Source organism: Clupea harengus, chromosome 21, assembly GCF_900700415.2.
Source record: "Clupea harengus chromosome 21, Ch_v2.0.2, whole genome shotgun sequence".
Classification (NCBI taxonomy): Eukaryota; Metazoa; Chordata; class Actinopteri; order Clupeiformes; family Clupeidae; genus Clupea; species Clupea harengus.
Window position 1 is genome coordinate 17,426,417 of NC_045172.1, and position 20,591 is coordinate 17,447,007.

General features: G+C 44.8%; 1 protein-coding gene across 1 annotated transcript; it reads right to left on the bottom strand.

Annotated features, from left to right (window-relative positions):
- Window positions 1-4,660: 4,660 nt before the first annotated feature.
- Window positions 4,661-20,492, bottom strand: zdhhc8a (zinc finger DHHC-type palmitoyltransferase 8a). Its single transcript, XM_012840564.2, has 10 exons — window positions 19,623-20,492; window positions 10,226-10,347; window positions 9,744-9,901; window positions 8,097-8,269; window positions 7,088-7,190; window positions 6,872-6,963; window positions 6,603-6,732; window positions 6,255-6,363; window positions 5,841-5,959; window positions 4,661-5,725 (listed from the first exon to the last, which is right to left on the bottom strand). Exons 1-10 carry the CDS (start codon window positions 19,724-19,726, stop codon window positions 4,661-4,663), a joined length of 2,175 nt encoding a protein of 724 aa, XP_012696018.2. The 5' UTR covers window positions 19,727-20,492.
- Between the last annotated feature and the right edge of the window lie 99 nt (window positions 20,493-20,591).

Sequence of the window (20,591 nt, forward strand, 5' to 3'; positions counted from 1 at the left end):
ATACTACGCCAATTAAAGCGCCTAAATGGCGAGGGATGGTGATGAACAGCTGGAGGGAACATTTGAAATCTAAGGAATCTGCTACTTATGCGTTAATTGAATGAACATGAGGGAAATCATTTGTTTGCTTTAGGCAAGGGTGACAGAATGAGATTGGCTGAAGGATCCGTCCAGTGAGCGGCAAAAGGATGAAAAGAGAACAGAGGGGATGGTTCTTTGCCCACTCAACCAACAACAAACCTCATTCTTCAAGCCAGAAATACAACTAGCAGGATGCAAAGTTACACTCTATGGGGCTGTCAGGGAGACTTGGAGAGACCTTTGTGCATACTTTTGGCAGTAGATTACACCCCACAGAATGGTTATCCATCTACTTGGCTGGAACTTTCAAGTTATTGACAGGGTTGCATCAACTACTCCCGGCACTGGATTCCTTATGTCCCTGTACACATGCATATATGCATGACCCCATGGAGCTACAGTACATGCAAACATGAGCTTACATGCCAGCCAACCCACTCACGCTAGCGCGCATCACCCAAAGCCCACGGCCATGACCCGTCACACCACAGCTTTTTTTGTCTCCTTGAAGAAATCTCAAAAGCTCAATAGCACGTTTGTAAAAAAAAAAAAAAAAAAAAACCCTACCCCTTTTCCACGCCTCTCACTGAACAAGAGCAAAGCTGACAAACATAAATTCATCATCAGACATGGAGAAGGCCCCACGGGGCCCTTGGCTGAACAGTCTGTTTGAAGGGGAGGAATCTGCTGCTGATCTCCTTCCCTCGGGTGGCTCAGATGGTGCTCTGCCCGTCTCCACTGACCATGGGGAACGGGGGGGGCTATTAATAGCCGGCCAGTTTGCGCGGAAGCGGAAAGGACAGAGGCACAGCTCTGCAGACACTTCAGTTTGTCTCCGCAGAGCCTCTCAGGCCTCTGCTGCTCTCCACCACCTGAAGGGAAGGGGGTCTTTGTTGAACTCAACTGCGTTGTCAACTTTTCCAGCAGCTCTCAGTGGAGAAGAGCACTGGAAACAGACAAACTCCAGGGTCATTATATGGACAGAATCTTGTTGTGAATCCTACTGATAGAATCCACAACAAGGGATCCCTGATGGGACTATTTCTCAGAGAATGTGCAATTCCCAGGTACAGGGGGGGGGCTTGAATGTGGGGTAAATATTGGTACACTGGTTTTGTTTGGAGAGGAAGAAAGCAGCCAGGAGAGAGAGAGAGAGAACACCTGAGAGAGTTTCTTCCGCAGGATGTGCCATACGGTGAGGCTGCTGTTGCTCATTTGCTGATTGGTGGGGCTCTCTGAAGAGCTGCTGAGGCTGCCAGGCACACTTATCTTCCAGACACACGCGCTCACACACGCTCACACACGCTCACACACGCGGGGAGTAAAAGCCCACTATTCCTAACATGGGGAGAAGACCCAATGCCAGCGCTGATCTTTTTTTCTTCACTCTCTCTCTGATGAATAATAAATGTGTACAACTCTCTCTGAATTGTGATTAATAATTTATGGATGACAACACTCCCAAGATGAGGAACAGCTTTCCGACCGCATGGCGAGAACATAGCCTCTCTCTCTCTCTGTCTCTCTCTCTCCCTCTCATCCATCAACCATCCCCGCAGGAGACACACTTCCTATGAGGCGATGGGGTAAAACATCTCTGCTAAAAACCGATTGCTTGGGTTGATGAGTGGTAAATATTTAGGGTGAACATGGTGGCGGTGTTTGTGTGTGTGTGTGTGTGTGTGTGTGTGTTTGGACTCTGTGAGTGTGTTGTGTGCGCCAGTGCGCGTGTTTTGAAACATACATAAAAGTTAGTTGGTTTGAAGGCTTATCATTCCAATGACTAATGATGGAATGTGACAGATGCTGGGCCTGTGTTCTCCACACCCTCCAACATTTATGCTCTGCTCTGCTCTGCCCTGAGAGTGCTGCAGCTCACAGCGCTGTTGTAGGGGCTTTTATACACACACACACACACTCAGTTCACACTCCAACACCACATCACACACACACACACACACACACACACACACACACACACACACACACACACACACACAGACTTCCTCTCTCACATGCGTACACACAAATGCACACACAAACACACTTACACTCACAGGCACACTCTCTCTCTCTCTCTCTCTCTCTCTCTCTCTCTCTCTCTCTCTCTCTCTCACACACACACACACACACACACACACACACACACACACACACACACACACACACTCTCTCATCAAGGTCTCTCATCAATGGAGGGATGAGATGAAGTGGTCACGACCAAATCAGAATGTCACCAGAAGACCTCGCTGGCTCAGATTCCCCCTACCAGCCTTCTTGATCCATCTAGACACTGGAGGCAGCCAAAGAAAAGTCAGGGCTAGAAGCCTATGGGTGTTTGGCATACATTTTCTCAAGTGGGAAAATGAACAGCCTTGGCATACCTGTAAAGAAAGCTATACACACCAAGAACTCAACAACATAGGCCTGCATGAGACAGCCTCACTTTACTTTTGTTAAGCCCTACAAGGACACCGAATGAATTCAAGCATATTCAAGAGGTTATAAGGCTGAGATCTTTGAAATAGTCAGAGCGTAGACATGTATTTGTTTCTCTACATTCACACAACTAACATCCCTCCGCCGCATCTTCGTTATTATTCCACCCCGGGCTCCGTGGCTCATCCGCCGCACATCAAACAGAGCTCCCCATAAAAGCCTCTGGGACGACGCGGTGTTTAAAAAAAAACCTCACGCATCGGCGTTAATATTTGATCAAAGGCATTTAAGTGATGTTATCACTCCTCTCAGATGGCTAACATATAATTGTGAGAGCTCGTCAGAGATCCAGACTAGTTTTTTTCCACAATGTTATCAGACTCTGTTAAATTATCGGCGAGGTCCCCATCTCTGCTAACGCATGTCTCATTAAACAGAACAAAAAGAGAGGGTCAGGGGGAGGTAGCCTGGGGTTAAGTGACGGCCCATTTGCCTATGGATACCGAACTCCTGTTGAGCTATGATGAAAAAGGATATGATGGTACAGATGGATGAATTGATAACGGCTGCACCAACGCACTAACGCTAAATGAACCAGAAAATATGGTCAAGTAAAGAATCAAAGTAGGCTAAATCAGTTGAATATTAAAGTTTCACTCACCTAATTTCGCGTATAATATTCTTTCCTCCCTCTGTTTTACAAAATTATTCCTCATATCTACGACAATTACAAGACTATGGGTACGCTTAGCAGAAGAGTTCACATCTCTATTTTCATATCTTAATGTCGACATGAGACTGTAACCATGGTGCTTCTCTAATTACTACCACTTACGCTACATAAACCCAGTTGACTGATATATGGGGTAAAATAGTTTCAAACCATTGCCGGCAATGGTGCTTGGCAAAAATGTACAAGGCCTGCCTGCAGTCGTCTCTAGGATGTTATTGAACTGAGCAAGGTGTCCTTATCGTTTCAAACATAAATCATATTTGTTGTCATTTGCTGTCCACTAGAGGGGGCATGATCCATTCTGAATTGGGGCTGATGTCTTCCTTTGGGAACATCTTGTCTCTTCGACCATGAAACACAGGCGTGCTGACAGGGAGACTGGGAGACTGGGACAATGATTGTACGTCTGCACCTCAAGACTTAAAGTGACCAGTGTTATAGAAGACTGCAGTGCAGATAGATGCTACAAAATAAAAAAGCAAAATGTACAGAATACTTTATTTACTAATTATATTGCAAAGGTGAGTATAAACAGGACAGAGGAACACACTGGATACAATTAAATAATTAAAAAATATACATCACAAACATCAAACACTGAACACTTAAAAAAACTGCTCCCTTTAGGTTTTGACGTTTGATAATCAGTCCAAAGCATTACACAATACAGGCATCCGTCTTTGTCCAAAGTAGCAACAGTAGGCTACGTAATCTCAGTAAGCAGTCTTTTCGGAAGGTGGAAAAAGAATGTCAGGTTTTGTCCATCAAAATGTGAATAGGGAAGAGAAGTATTGATTTTTTTTATTTCCTTCTTAGTGAAATGGCAGGTTCCAGTGTAAATCTGAATGAGTCTGGATTCCCATCTAGAACTAAATGGGATCAGGTCTTATTCTCCATTCTCTGGATGAGCGGTTCTCAACATTTCTTGATTAAAATATACAAAGCCCTCAAAAGTAGAACATACAACTATACTGGTAGGGGTATAATTAGAATGTAGTGTCATGTGATCCAAAATGTGGGGGAAATGCCATTGAATTTTTTTTGTTATAAGAGCCATCTGAAATCCCAAATATTATGATTACAATTTGTCTTAAGATGGCTACATCTGTTAATAATGGCAATACATGTTTGTATTTTGTGAATCTTGAGAGGGAAATACACTGCACTATACTGCAGTAGATTGAAGTACAATATTCGGGTATTCGAAGAGTAGAGATTTTACAGCTTTAGATCTCTTAAACTCTCTCACGTATCCTCTGAGGAGCTGTTCAAGGGTAGGCCTACATATACTCTCAATTTGAGAACCACCAGAACATCCAGGGGATGCCAGTTCTGATACCTTTAAGTCAGGAGTATAGAGGAGTGTATTAGATGTCAAAGTCAACTGTCATTCTGATGTAGTCCTTCTTAGGGGGGCTCGTCTCTGGTTTCAGTGTCGGATATGAAGGAGAGGCCTCGGGGGGTGGCATAGGAGGTCGGGGAATAGGGCATGGCGGAGGGCGACTCCTGGAGGTGGCATTCTATGGAGTGGTACGACGGGGAGAGCGAGCGGTCCTGTGTGGTGATGCCACCCGGAGGGTGTGACTGGAGCGGCGAGCTGGAGGTTCTGGGCGCCCGCGAGAGGGAGGAGGTGGACGAGCAGGAGTTGTTGCGCGGCGTGCGCGAGAGCGAGGAGGTGGAAGAGCACGCGATGCGAGGGGCGCGGGACAGCGAGGACGTGGACGAGCAGGACAGGCCCACGCGGCTGCCGTAGCCGTACGCGGCGCTGCTCATGAGGAACTCACGCGAGCCGTACGCCGGCGGAGTCGGGCCTCGCGAGGGCGGCCCGCGAAACCCCTCCGGCGGGAGGCTGCGCCTGCTCGGGGTGTCATAAACCCCGGCATCGGGCGCGTATCCCAGCGCGGCGGGGCTGTGCCGCTGCGTGAGCTTGTCCCTCTCATCCAGCTCGCGGCGCTCCTGGATGGACGCCATGATGGCCTTGGACAGGTTGTCGTAGCGCACAGGCGAGGGCTCGCGAGGCTGGGGCGACTGGCGGGTCATGCCCATGAAGACGGGGCTGCGCGTGTGCGGAGAATGGCGCTGGGGCTCGGGCCCGCGGGACAGGCCCAGAACCAGACCCCCGGAGTCCAGGGGGAAGTAGGGCGCCTGGTAGCCCAGCAGAGGGAGCCCTCGCTGGGACCCGTTCTCCCCGGGGCCCAGGAGGCTGTCGTAGGAGAGGCTGCTGCCACGACTGGTGAGCACGCTCGGGGAGAGGCGCAGACTCTGGGAGGCAAGACCTGTGGATGTCAGCGCCTCTGATGTCTGGGAGGAAAGAGGAGGGCGGTCTCTGTAGCGATGGGCGTGCCTGAGGCTGAGCGAGCGAGAGTTGAGCGTGAGCGAGTTCAGAGGCATAGTGCTAGACGGGAATCCCAGGTTGGGGTCAGAGGAGAAGTCCTGGGTGCGTGCGCCAGTCTGCATAATCGTCTCCATAGTCTAAGAGGAGGGAGAAGGAGGGGGAGAGGACGGAGAAACAGAGAATGTAAAACCTGTACACAACATTCAGGGAAATAATAAGGTCACCAAGCAAGTAGTAGGTGGGTACTCTTACCTGACGAACCTCTTCCCTGGAGGAGAGGGGACCTAGCTTGGAGAGGGGGTCCAGTGAAGGGCGGAGTGTCCCTGCTGGCTGCGCAGATGGGAAGGAGGATCTGCTATACAAGAGGCTCTCTGAAAACAAAAAGAAAAAAAAAACTCAATAATCCAATGTGAAATATAAATTGAGAATGCATGCTGAAAATGAATACATACAGCTCATATAAACACATATTTTACATACATACATACATACATACATATATAGTATATACAATTCATTAATACACTTTGCCATGAGTGTTGCTGCACTTACTGCATGCAGTTATTTCCTGTACATTTAAGTCCACTAAGTGAAATGTTCACTGAACTGTATATTTGAACATCATTGGATGCAATCATCTTTGCATGATCCCTTCTATCCACCTACCTTCTAAGGCGGCCAAGTGGTTCCTCAGGAGGACGGGGTCGGGTTTAGGTGGCAGAGGAGGCGGGGTGCTCAGCCGCTGGCTGTCTGGCTCATTCACCCCCTCCACAGCCTGGAGCGTGTGAGGAGGAAGAGATCACAACATGTCAGGCGAACAGTATGAATGTGTTCCTTCTCTGGCATGAGAACAAGGGAGGGAGGAAGAGTAGAGGTATCTTGCAGCAGAAAAACCTGTATAATCTGTATGTATCTGAATGTGTATTTTGAATATGTATATATGAAATGTTCAATCTTTAATGATTAAAAGCAATATTAAAAAGAATACAGTATACAATAAGCATAGAAGGATACCTTATTTGGAATGATATTAGTTTGAACTCCATTGTCCCTAATTTTCACAGGAGTTTCCCTGTCACTTTCCGGTCTCTTGAAAGGAGGCTGGATTTTAATAGGAGTCTTCTTCCTCTGCTTCCCTATGTACCTACAGACGAATCAAAAAAGAATACAAACGAATTCAAATGTGACTCAAATGTTGAGAGCTTATTTCACACTTTCTAGAAACGACATGGTTCAAACACTACACAATGGAATTCCAAAAAGCGTCGGCAGTCTTACGCTACCTCGGGCTCAGAGGACTGCACATGACAGACTTCACGTTGCCGTAGCAACCTTTTGTAAAAGGGTTCACTCCTTCCTGGAACTTCCCCGTCACCTGCAGAGAGGCAGAGGCACGCTAACGAGTTAACATACTGTGTCTGTGTCGAAACGTTATTGCTGTGGTGCAGATTGTGTCGCCGGCTCTGTTAGAGAGTGACCCTGCGCAGTGGTAGTCTCACCTGCTCGTTTGTTGTCCGACCTCTGGCTACCAGGACCAGGTGGAAGCAGGCCAGCCCAAGGACTGGCAGAAAGAAGAGGCCAGAGATGCTCATAACAACCACACTTAAGTGTATTGTCAAGGATCTTTTACTTTGAATATCACAATTATAACTTAGAATTAAGTTAATTATTATAATTCTTATAATGATAAAGTTATTACCAAAACAAAAAAAGCAATGTAGTTTAATTAAACTCTTTAATGCAAAAAAAACAATGCAATGCTTTGGACTGCTAAAGGACTACTCCAGCCAAAACATAATTTGGCTCTTATTTTGTCGTAGTTTTGAGTTCATAAACTCAACCACCCGTTTTTCAAAAGAGAGCCAAATCATGTATATGTGTATATCTTTCTGTTTCATATTTAAGTATATAATAAGATAATGTTCCAATCAACTGATTTCTTTTCAAACGTGGTTTGTTTTGCAGTGCAGTCTTTGTCATACTGTCCCATGCTCCAGGCACTCATTGACTGCTGTTTACGTCAATAAATGGTTTCTCTACATTTACTGAAAAGCTGCTGCCACTTGGGTTATGCGTGGCACACTCTATGGTGTTCACAACTCTCTCGCCTACCATGAACGGGTGCCCTTGGCCTATATATCACTCACAGTGGAGTGGCTCAACTTTTTCACTAAATGTGTAGGCTGTGATGTCAGATGCTTCCCACAGAGAAATCAACTGGCATGCAACAGTCCGAAAAACATCTTTATTATTTATCGCAGATGTATGTTGACTATTTTGATGACGGAACCTTGAAAAAAAGCAGCCTATGTTTAGTCCCCTGGCAGAAAGACTCGCTGTATATCTGCCACACACAAGGGGGTTTACAGGAGTACCTCACTGAACTAAAAGGGTATTAAATGTTTAGATTATCCTTATTTGATTATTGAATTAGGCTACATAATGGATTACATTGTTCAAATGGACACAGTAATCTGGAGGTAGAGCTAGCGCAGTTGTCAAGGATACGTGACGGTAGCCTCAAGAGCCCACAGGTCCTCCAGATGTTCCGTCACATAGAGAAGCCCACCGCTGAAAATGGCCAACATGTGGACGCTGAGGGTCAACAGGAAGAGGAAGAAATAACGATAGTTCCTCTTCCCAATGCAGTTGTTGACCCATGGGCAATGGTGGTCAAAATCCTGCAAATATAAATTCATGAGAGGCACATTATCCAGAGTAGCAGAGTGGAGCTTGGGTTAGAGAGAATGGGATGCCTTTATCATTTTGGATCCGCCTTTAGGATGACACATATACCGTGGTCTTGTGGAGGAAATGATTGGATGAGATTCCCCATGAAGCTTAATGGGTTTTTGTGTGATAGTGGGAAAGCATGTCCTTGATGACACGGAGGTCAGTTCTTCAGAAAAGGGAGCAAAAGATCAGAGCAAAGGAGATTACTCTGATTAATCTCTCTCTTTCTCTCTTTGTATGTACATCTACACCTCTCTCTCTCTCTCTCTCTCTCTCTCTTGCTCTCTCTCTCTCTTGTTTTTGCCTCTTTCTTCTTCTTTATTCCCATCCTCAGAAGTGTTTTCCAGATGCTAACATTCTGTCAGAGGCTGCACGCACACTAGCTGAACAGAGGTCACACACACGCACTCGCACTCACACATACACATATACAGACATTTATGCACATGCAAACACACGCATACACATACACTCACGTACATGCACAAGCATGCACACAGATACTATGTTATGTAAGGTCATATTATGACCATAGACATTCATGTACATGCACGCAGACAACACAGCATCTGTGTAGCCATTTCTGTGTCACATAGGAGCCTTTTATATAGCCTGTTCAAGGCGGTAATGTTGCACCTTCATTTCCGCCTCGCAGTTCTGTATAAACGATGTGACCATGGAATGGGGGGTTATTGTTGTTCTGCCTTTAAGCCGGCTGCGGAGGTAGCCACAGAGTCAGAATATCGTCTCTGTAAAAGGGAGTGTCAGCATGGCGGGATAGGGTTGTGATGCAGCCTAGCAGCTAACCAAAATGAACCAAGACTTCTGTGTTATTGTTCAACTCTGCCTGAGTCTGACCATAGCTAGAAATGTGCACGGCTTGCAAGAGCCTGCAGACACTAGGTCCATTATTGCTTTTGAAACACGTAGGCTAGTTTATTTCCCAACACGGATGCTATGACACATTCGAGACGACTCGGAATTCGGATATTCGGATGTTAAACATCATGCCCCTGTTTGCGGAGCGCTGACATGCTATCTAACAGCACACACTGGGGCGGCATCCGATTGGTTCAGAGTAGGCGCCGTGATGAGAGGGTCTTCTTAACGGCAGTATGGCAGGATCTCTGTTTAAAAGGGGCTATAGAGACACACACATACACAAACTTTCCCATCACGACATGAATACCTTTCACATAGAGACAAACCATTACAAACATAAACAAACCATTACAAATAGACACACACACAAACACACACACACACACACACACACACACACACACACACACACGCCCTAACCTCTACGCAGTGGTCACACACACACACACACACACACACACTAACCTCTACGCAGTGGTCACACACACACACACACACACACACACACACACACACACAACCACACACACACACACTAACCTCTACGCAGTGGTCACACACACTGCAGTGGGAGCAGCGCGGGGGCCTGTAGAAGTGGCAGGAGGTGCACCACTTCATGCGCACCTGGATGCCCCTCACCTCCACATTCTTGTACAGGGGCGCCCGCAGGTCATCATCCTTATCCTCGTCCTCACCGGCTGAAATCACGTGACAAAACTCAGCTAAACATCCTCTCAAACCCAGGGGATGAAGGCACCCAAACTTCAGGTCAGCCCTTCCCCCATAGGATTAGGGTCAACTGTGACTGTGAATTCTACTAATGAGTGAAAGTGTTAAACAGCATGCACTGAGCACATAACCAGCAGGGTTTGTTCTTATTTGGCATCTGGTATGAAAAATCTGTAAATGTCAGAATACTTTTAATGTCTGTAAACTCCTGTTTAAAAGTTTTTGTTTAATTATTTTCAAATAGTTTTTTTTAGGCAACATAATTTAAAGAGGACACGCTAATGTTCTCTCACCTCTCGGGAGCACACCAGGGTCCATGAATGTTGCCATGGTGAAGTTGGCCAACACGAAGAAAAAAACGACGCCAGCACATACTGGCACTGCCAGACAGATCCTCTCAGCCAGCCAAGGACCCCTGTGATGCAAAAAAGTCAATCAACTGGATGAAGCTATAAGTAGTATACTAGTGCTTTATGCATGCTCTGTGCAGTGGCAGCAACACATTCCAGCCATTAGTAACCTAAAGTAAATAAAATAATTAATTATTATCAATATAATATTACAATTCATTAGATAGTAATAGCTACTGTTACTATTGCTGATTTGCCAATGTTTGTGTAGGATTTAGAGAAGTGCTGTCTTCAATGGCATATGTCTGCTCTAGAAGATGTGTAGGCACTCAGAAGATTTAACCCAAGCAACTCAAGCAATGTTCCCAAAGTTCACACACATCTAGATAAAAACATCACTCTACAGTCCACCAACAGAAGAGAATCTGAAGGACAGAGTGGGTCAAGGTCCATGGCTCAACAAGCTTCGCACACACACACACACACACACACACACACACACACACACACACACACACACACACACACACACACACACACAGACACAGACAGACACACACACACACACACACACACACACACACACACGCTATATACTTGGTTGCTTTAAAGTTTGTATATATATTCCAGGAACCTATACATACACACTTTATGCAACCAAGTAACATTCTGTGAACTTTTTTCTTGTTTTACTTTTGAGTGGCAGACATTTTCATTTGAAGGCACTCATAATAATCATAATAATGAGTGAATGCATGCGTTTATGTCTGTGCCGGAGAAGCGTTCAATCTATGACCTTGAAAGGTGCTGCCACCCTTTGCTACCGAATGTGCCACAGGACCAGCTTTTTCGAAACAGGATTTCTCTCTCATTGACTCAAATCAGGAGCGCAGAGAGCATGACAGCTAATTAGACCCCCGAGCAGGGTTGTGGAACGGCCATGTTTTTGCTCCACACTGACTGATGTCATCCAAAAGGAAGTAGGGGCCCTCACAGATCTTACAGCACTGACTATGGGGGTCGTGGGGGGGTCGTATGGTGAGAGGAGAAACCATCTCAGACCCCGACTGATTTCATCTGGACTGCTTCTCTTTCGCACTTCTCCACCCACTGAGTAGCCAATAAAAAATAGAGAGTCTTGATTTATTTTTCTTCGTCTGACGAGTTAGAAAGAGGGAATGTCTAAGCCCACATTCATAATTTACGGCTGAAGTCTAGAGTAAGCTCCTGAAACTTTACAGAGGGCCTTCAAAGGTGTCTGTCTTCTTCCACATGCCTGGGGATAAAAACCTGATGAAACAGAATACAGCTTTGGACAGCCTGCATCTCCGTGGTTACCAATACCCTCTTCCGAGGACACATCACACACTGATATAATACAGACTTCATTTCACATTTTCACAAAAATCATTAAGTTAGACTCCACACAGCGTCTCTGTTGCTTGTTAATTGATGAAAGTAGAAAAGCTCATCTCGTGTAGGAAGATGTAATTATCGTTTCTGCTCTAGAGATGACAAATGAGTCCAATGTGGAAGACATGGAAACGTTCGATTTAGCGAGGGGATTTTTATATCCTAGGAGCGAGATTAAAATGGAGAGGTAATCGCGTTTTCACTGCAGGTCCAAAGGGGGATGCCAGGGTAGATTATTCCCACGTTGTCTGATCAAATGGAAGCATTATTACACATGCATAATATAACTGAGAGTACAAGTAATTGCAAGGGTAGCTCAGAGCACTGAACAACCATTTCTCACGACAGCACCACTGAACAAACGCAAAGCCAGAGGCCCAGATAAACCCAATATATTACTGATTATACGTAAGTAATCACATCTCTCCAAATAGAAACAAACTGTGTTATCGTAGATTGGGGGTTGCAGGGAGCGCAATGCTCTCCAGAGAAACAGATAATGTCTAGGAAATTTCTCATTCTGGTTTTAGGATTTGAGAATGTATGTGGGATAACATGTGGAATCTTGACTTGGATATCAGGGTAAGGGATGTGGGTTTACGGGTGGTGGTGGTGGTGTGTGTGTGTGTGTGTGTGTGTGTGTGTGTGTGTGTGTGTGTGTGTGTGTGTGTGTGTGTGTGTGTGTGTGTGTGTGTGTGTGTGTGTGTGTGTGTGTGTGTGTGTGTTGGGGGGGTCTCAGAGTGACTCTGGTGTGCCGAGAGAGAAAGAGGGTTGGGGGAGGGGCTCCGTCCTCATATCGGGATGCCCCACTCTGTGCCAGCTGCACCTTCTTAATCCTCAGATTACGGACTGTGGATTACAGGCCCGCAGAGGCTGCTTCTCATCAGCAGAGCGGCGGCGTGGAGAGAGAGGAGAAGGGTAGAGGAGAGGAGAGGGCAGAGAGAGGAGAAGGGCAGAGGAGAGGAGAGGAGAGGGGAGAGAGAGGAGAAGAGGAGAGGAGAGGAGAGGGGAGAGAGAGGAGAAGAGGAGAGGAGAGGAGAGGGGAGAAAGCAGAAGCCTTACATAAAACACGGTCAGCCAGTGCAGCCTCCCTCACCACACGGCACGGCACCCGCCGCACCACACAGCAGCAGAGGCACATGAGACGACTAATGTCCCTTTTCTGTAATCAGGCATCAGACAGTGAGAAGAAAAAACAAGATTGTGTGTGTCTGTATATGTGTGGGTGTGTGTAGAGAAGGGAGGGGCACTTCTGGTGGGGGCAAACAGCTGGACGTGCAGTACAACACTGAAACTGCACCAATGACTGCAGCCTGCTTGGGACGTTTATGCAGCACAGGCCATAGCCACAGCACAAGCCATACCCACAGCACAGGCCATCGCCACAGCACAGGCCATACCCACAGCACAGGTCATACCCACAGCACAGGCCATAGCCACAGCACAGGCCATACCCACAGCACAGGCCATAGCCACAGAACAGGCCATACCCACAGCACAGGCCATACCCACAGCACAGGCCATAGCCACAGAACAGGCCATACCCACAGCACAGGCCATACCCACAGCACAGGCCATACCCACAGCACCGGCCATAGCCACAGCACAGGCCATACCCACAGCACAGGTCATACCCACAGCACAGGCCATACCCACAGCACAGGCCATACCCACAGCACAGGCCATACCCACAGCACAGGTCATACCCACAGCACAGGCCATAGCCACAGCACATTACTGTTGGGAGGTCAAGAACTGGAGCTGCAGCTTGCTACACTCTCTGTTCCAATCACTTGTGAAAATGATTCAAATGTCGAAACAAATATTGGTACCAATCATCACTGATTGGCTCACCGTGCTATAAATGTTGTTCAAGATGCATCCCTTTCATTCAAAATGCTATAGACTCAACAAAAAAATTACAATTTTGGCCCTTTAAAGGAACCAGGACTAAGCTGAACACCATTTCCATCCTGGGAGAGGAGGTGGAGGTGGTGGAGGCCTACAGATACCTGGGTGTTCGCTGGACAACAGACCAGACTAGAAAAGCAACACAGAGGCTGTCTAAAGGGACAGAGCACACTCTACTTCTTGAGGAAGCGTAGGTCCTTTAATGTGTGCAGCAAGATGTTGCCTGACTTTTACCAGTCTGCTATTGCAAGTGCAATTTTTTTTGCAGATCTGTTGGGGCAGCAGCATCAGAGCCATTGACACTAACAGACTGAACAAGCTGATAAAGAAGGCTGGCTCTGTGCTGGGGATTGGTCTGGAACCCCTAGAGTTGGTTGTTGAGAGAAGGATATTGCACAAACTGTTCAACATAATGGACACTTCACACTTCACATCCCTTGCACATCCTACTAGTCAGACAGCAGAGTGTTTTCAGTCGGAGGCTCCTTCAGCTCCACTGTAATAAGGACTGATACAGGAAGTCATGCCTGCCCAGTGCCCACCGCAATAACAATATGGAAGGACTCCCCGCTGGGCCGGAAGAGGAGACTTATCCTCTGAGTGGATACATTTAATTTGCACAGTTAGAGCCATATCTTTTTAGTTTTATCTAATAGTACAATAGTTTGTGTGCATATATATATAAATTATATACACACACACACACACCTCATTGTCTGTTTTGTGTAAGTTATATGTGTTTTGTAGATAGTTCTCTGACTGAAGGGTTAATGACCACATTACAACAGCATGAAATTAATTATTTGGAAGGCTAGATAATTGTTTCAGTAGAATAAGCCAGTATATCCAGTTAGCACACAATGCAACCGCCGATATGGGGCAGACAATAAACCTATGACGGTAAACATGATTAGAGAGAAAAAAATGAAGAAAAAAAAATGGTGGCCAAAAAGTCGAACAGGTGGACAGCCTCAGTGTCTTCCCATTTCAGGCACGTTCTGTGCAGGGATGCTCGGCAGAAGCTTAGCAGAGGACTACGACGCTCGTTCCCTTTAAGAACCCGATTTCTTACCAAAAGGGATTACACTTCCACAAAACCTGACCACCACCATTGATTTCTGACCATCTGGACGGTAGTGAGAGTTCATTACATCGCAGGGCCACCCAGACAAGCCGTGCTCGCTGCTGATGAAACAGTGGCGCGAGGGCATATTAAATCTTCCGGCGGAGTAAGCTGCCCTCCAATCTGGAGACTGAACTGAGCAGGGCTGAGGACTGTGAGAACGATATTGCATCCCTCCACAGCAGCGGGAGAGAATGTCAATAAGGGATTCATAAAGATGTGTAGAAATAAATTGACAACAAAAATGTCGCAATGTCACTGTCAGTGTAACAAATATATCAAGTAATATAATACAGCGAATCAATATACCACAACATATTCTGAAAAGAAATGGGAAGGATGAAGTGAATCCAATTAGTTCTTGTGTGAGATTGAATGGCAAAGTGTTAGAAAAGTGTGTCTCTGGTGTGTGTAATTTGATTAATGAGCCATCGTGTTTAATCGTTTTTTTTTTTTTTTAAATGAGCTGCCAACAGCAGGAAAATGTGCATTCAGACCTTTGCAACCAAACCATTAGAGACACATTTGATCTGATGTGGATTCCTCTTTTTTCCATGTTGAATAAATGTCCTTGCTTTCTGCAATTTGATGATGTCTATTGATTGTACTTGCAGGCCATCTCAGGGGCAGTGTTGTAATTGCCCTGTCATATGAATGAAATGACAATTCAATACCTGAGGATGAATTGTATTGAAGCATAAATATTGTACAATATTGTTGTAGGTCTTACTGCAACCAACTAACTTAGAGGTACTGTCCTAGGCCTACTATCCTCAGAGACTGCACTGACATCCTTGATATACACTCATATCCTTGACCCATGGCATGCTAGCAGTCTAACTCTTGCAACCTCACCAGATGTTCACTATAATCAAGAATCTGGCCACCTGCACTAGTTAAATAGTATGTACTAGATTGCATAGTATTATGGCGTGAACAGAGCTGCTAATCACAATGGATAATCAGCCAGAGCAAGACAGGAAATAGAGAGTAGACGAGAGACTAACAATGTCCTGTAGCCCTACTGTTACAGTTACAGTAGTCCCTTTAGTCATTGGTCTTCCTTTCAAGTCATAAATGTAAGGATTGCTACTCATTTAATGAACAATGTATTTGAAATATGTCACTGACACCAAAGATGATTATTTCATTATGTTCTCCACAGCAGATGTAAATAAGGAGAATAACAGCACAGCATGGGCACAAAATAATTAGATACTAAATCAGTAATTGCTACTATGACTATATACTATGATATATATAGACTCACTGGCCATTTCATTAGGTATACCTGTTCAACTGTCGCAACATCCGGTACTAGGAGGCCTCCGGCCTCGTGGCTACGGCCGAACACCACCCGTGGGAATATCCCTTACCTACCCCACTCACACTCGTACCATATTGCTTAAATGTATGGTAGATCTGTTCTAATGCTTACTTAAATGTCTCCATGTGTAGATAGCTTGCCTTAGAGCCCAATCTAGTTTTCCTTTGGAAGGGCTTTGTCGGACGAATGTAGGCCCCTAAGGGCAATTATTGCAAATCTGAGAAAAATAGGAAGCTGGTGTGTTTAGACTAACTGGAGTAATAATTATCCTCTGACAGACTGCTTCGCCAGCACATCTCCGCCCATAACCAAGAGGACCTCCACAATTAACCGCTCCGAAGGAAAACTGCTCACAGCTAACCACAAGAAGACAGCTCCCTACAACCTGCTGACCGCTGTGAACTAAATCAATTGAATATGTCTAATAATAATTCGACCTCTGCATGTTGGGTCTTGTATTTGTCTTTCACTTCTTTTAACAGTCATACACAGTCCTATCTGGGGCTATAATTTTCCATTTACCGGTAAGGAGATTTCTGAAACTTGAATACGTCATGTTCTGGGTTCTCAGGAGCCTTATTTTTTCAGATAGCCAAGCAGCACTAAGCGGCCATAAATTAACTGTATGAGGCAGTATAGTTCTAAGCTATGTCTCAGTGATCTACATGAACAGTCGTAAACATGTTTATACACTAACAAATGACTACGTGTTTGAGAATCATGCAATGTATTTCACTAAGTATCTTATTGGGTGTTTCATTTATCCTCTTGTTAAAGCAGGGTTTCAACGTAAAGCCATATAGATATGTAAGCTTAGCAATCTAAACCTGACCTAAGAACCTTGCCTGGGATTCACAGCCCCCCACAATCGAATGGCTTGGCTGCCCAGATTTCCCACTGTCCAGCTCCCAGCCACATGCCCTAAATATTCCCCTAATCGTGTTTGTAGTACAGCCGGTGTACTTGTGTATACTGTTGCCTGCATTAATAATGTTGAGCTTCAGTGATATTATGGTGTCAAGTTATTTCTACTTATCACAGGACAGAGAGTACTGAAATAGGTATGACCTCCACCTGCCCAGGAACAAAAGACATTTTTCAAAGGTTACCGCATGACTTTAAGTCAACTTAGTAAACTATTTGAGGGCTGAAGAACAACAGTGAAGGCATCTTCTCTGTACAGTCACAGAAACCATAGAGATTGTGTAGGGTCGTAGGAGGACTCCAAGGTAAAGAGCACTTTACCATTTGGCATGGATTTCGACAGATCTCCGCTTCACATTTGCACAACGGCAGCAAGGATCACCTCGGGGCTCCCAGCGGGTGCATAAACACATCGTATCAACGTATTACCTGCGGTTAGGAAGATTAGTTTAGCATTCCACACCATGCTATCTACTACTGTATACTTTCTTTCTAGGTAATCCCCATAAAAACAGCCTAAGAAGACAAGGAGACACTTGACTCTGCTGTTGCTGCAGGCACAGGGTAAAACACCATAGGTATGGTATGAGATCCATGTCATTCCTGTAGAGGGCCATAGCTCTAAGATTGTGAGCGTCCGAGGTGAGCATCTTACTGAACTGTGAGGTATAAACCTCACTACACAGCACCTTCAAAAATGCAAACAGCCATCCAACACCAATGCTTGAGGTCACAGGCCCGAGCCCAGTGTGGGACTGTAAACTATGTAAGATAAGTATGCATCCACTACATATAATAATTTACTAGGTGCAAACTCTTAATGTTTAAAAGTATTGTATTTCTTTTTCTTTGTGAATATTAATCACTGTGATATCATGGTAACAGATCACCCCAAAAGTCACCCCAATGTTCTTGAGTGGCATGGGCAGACCATTGAAAATACATCTCACTTTGTTCATTCAAACAGTGAAAACTGAGCTGGTTACCTTCAGGCATCCAACACTCCTGGACACTTGAGATATGATACCTCAAACATTTAATAAGTCCACTACTCACAGCTAAATACACATGATGATGATCACTGACTAATACTCTCCAAACCAATTTGGCCTCTGTGGGGGGTCAAGGTCCTGTTCTCTGCATAACAGCTTTGAGTCAAAAGCGATGTGTTTTCAAGAGCCACAGAAATAAAACAAAAAAGAGTTTCATTCAATATGGTGACATGATTTTGTAATTAGACGGAACATCAAGTAGATTAACAGCTGCATAAAAAAAAACATCCAATGACAATGAAAGCAGAACTTGTTAAAACTCAATTGATCATATTTATCACAATTTACTTCAACAGTGTGTTGAAAAGTAATCACATATGCAAGCACCGGTTTCTTAGCTACCGTGAGATTGTGTGTTCTAGTATGAGGTTAACATATGACTCCCTTTCAGGGCTGGTGTACCTTCATCCTTTAACACCCAGTATGAGCACAACAACCCCCTGACCAGTGTGAGAATTAAGAGTACCATTAACCAATTCATTCAGGGATTAAGGGTGGGCTAAACTACGATTTCTTTTACGGTGTACGGTACCAGATGTGGAGGGTACAGCAAAACACCACAAACCGCAGCCTGCAGGAGGGCCATCAGCGGTTATTCCCAAGGGTAGCTTCTAAGACTGATAGCCCCCTTCTCCATTCCAGATGGGGAATCAGAAGGCATTGAAAATCCTAATCCACAGCCACCCATCTGCTGAATGGGACCTATGCGAAGCTGGCCACAATGTACAGAGGAGGGAAACTGGGACAGTCGTGGCCATGGAAGTGAGAGGTCACTGGGTTAAGAGCACGGCTGCAGCTGTAGGCTGTCGCTCACACATGGAGCCTATCCACCCAAATAAAGCTACATAATTGTTTGTATCCCTTACAGTTCAATTTCAATGGAACTTAATTAAACAGTTATGATTAGCCATGAATAACCGGAAGGAGTTGAAAGAAAATTAAATGTCACTTTCCAGTTTGGTAATTGAATATTAACCCATGCAGTCACTTCTAATTCGGTTGTGATCGTATCACATTGATCGGGTGAATTGAACAGGCAGGAACTACGGAGAGCCACCTCATCAGCATACAACAGTCCCCACAGGAGACAGCTGTACATGTCAGGAACACCAATCCCCCGCCTCACGCTGATCATGTCCTAGTTGTATTAAACCCCTCGTTTCAGGGCCGACGTGACTATTTGGGAATAGCTGATACATTAAGAGCCTGTGCAACACAGTAGGCGTAATGTGGGCAGACATGGTATTACTTTAAATGCTAAAAAATGTCGAACGACTGTCATCATTATCCAGATGTGTACCATGGTGAGAAGTGAGAAGAGTTTGAATTTGCAATGTGTTTTAGTTCTATATAAAGGTTTAATAATAAAAACGTCTAACATAGCGTGTTGTCACAGATCACATGTTCAATGGCAATTTACAACATGAACATTTAAAGTAAGCTACGTTTTGAAAGAGACGGTACCGGTCGAGTGAAGACCTAATGACAGATGTAGAATGTGAGGTAGTACAACCCGTGTAGCCTTATTTTAGACTACAATGAGGTAGTAGCTCTCCAGACGCAGGTAAAGAAAGGAACTGCAAAACTTACGTGAACACAAAAAATAAAGTTGAGGATCCCACAAGAAGACACGCAGCAGTAGCCACGGGTATGTAGGCGCTGGGTTTAAACCTTTCTCCAGCGCAAGCGGGCATTCTGAAGTTACCATTACTTCATAATTTATCCCTGCATAAATATCGTGTCAGTGAGTACTTTTAAATGTTCCCTGATTCCACCATATGTTTCCAAGTGTTCACATATCCAAATAGATCGAATTTACTTTCTTTTACGACAAGTGTATTCCGGAAAGCCTGTGTCATTTCATTTCAGCGATGTAACCACACCACTGGGTTGTAGGGAGGAGCCTTCATTCAAATTAGCCATGATTTAATGACGCGGTTCCCTTAATCTCCATAAAGAACGTAGAGGGACACGCTATTGACCATGCTTTAGAAACCTCACTCATTCAAACATATTAGGCTACTGAAAGAATGTGTAAATTTAAATCAACAAAGAATAATCATTCTCTAGCCTTATTATGTAGCATTATTGTTACATTTTTACAAGGTGAGTGCCTATTAGTTGCTTTTAAACCTCTTTCTACAACTTTTCAGCACTCTGATAAAAATATATTGCTTTAAACTGAGCGCATTTCTTTTCTCTGACAACATATTAAGAATAACAAAAAGTAGTCATTTTTTGGACTGGATTCACATTGCAGAATAGGCAATAGCACTGGTTATATTAAAACAGAATTAGTTGCCTCCAGGATCCGAGGGAATATATGGGAATTTCTTAAAAGCAGAACAGGTAGTTATCCTAACCAAAGCCTATTTTTGACATGAAAATAAAATCACAAGAGCGTTTAACAACCAAATGGCGCAAGTAGGCTACACCCCTTCTTCTCAATTAACGCTCGATTTCTCCCCCTAGCGGCCGTTTACGAAACGTGTATACTGTTCTAGAAATGTTTGGGGGACAAAGAAAAAGAAAGAATATTAAAGTGATGACGCAGTATTC

What these genes read in the sequence shown, in the direction of transcription:
- zdhhc8a (XM_012840564.2), bottom strand. Translation starts at nt 19,726, where the DNA reads ATGCCCGCTTGCGCTGGAGAAAGGTTTAAACCCAGCGCCTACATACCC. An exon ending in ACTTTATTTTTTGTGTTCAC is followed by an intron (nt 10,348 to 19,622) that starts GTAAGTTTTGCA and finishes TTTGCATCACAG; the next exon opens with GGGTCCTTGGCTGGCTGAGA. An exon ending in TGCAGTCCTCTGAGCCCGAG is followed by an intron (nt 6,733 to 6,871) that starts GTAGCGTAAGAC and finishes ATTCGTCTGTAG; the next exon opens with GTACATAGGGAAGCAGAGGA.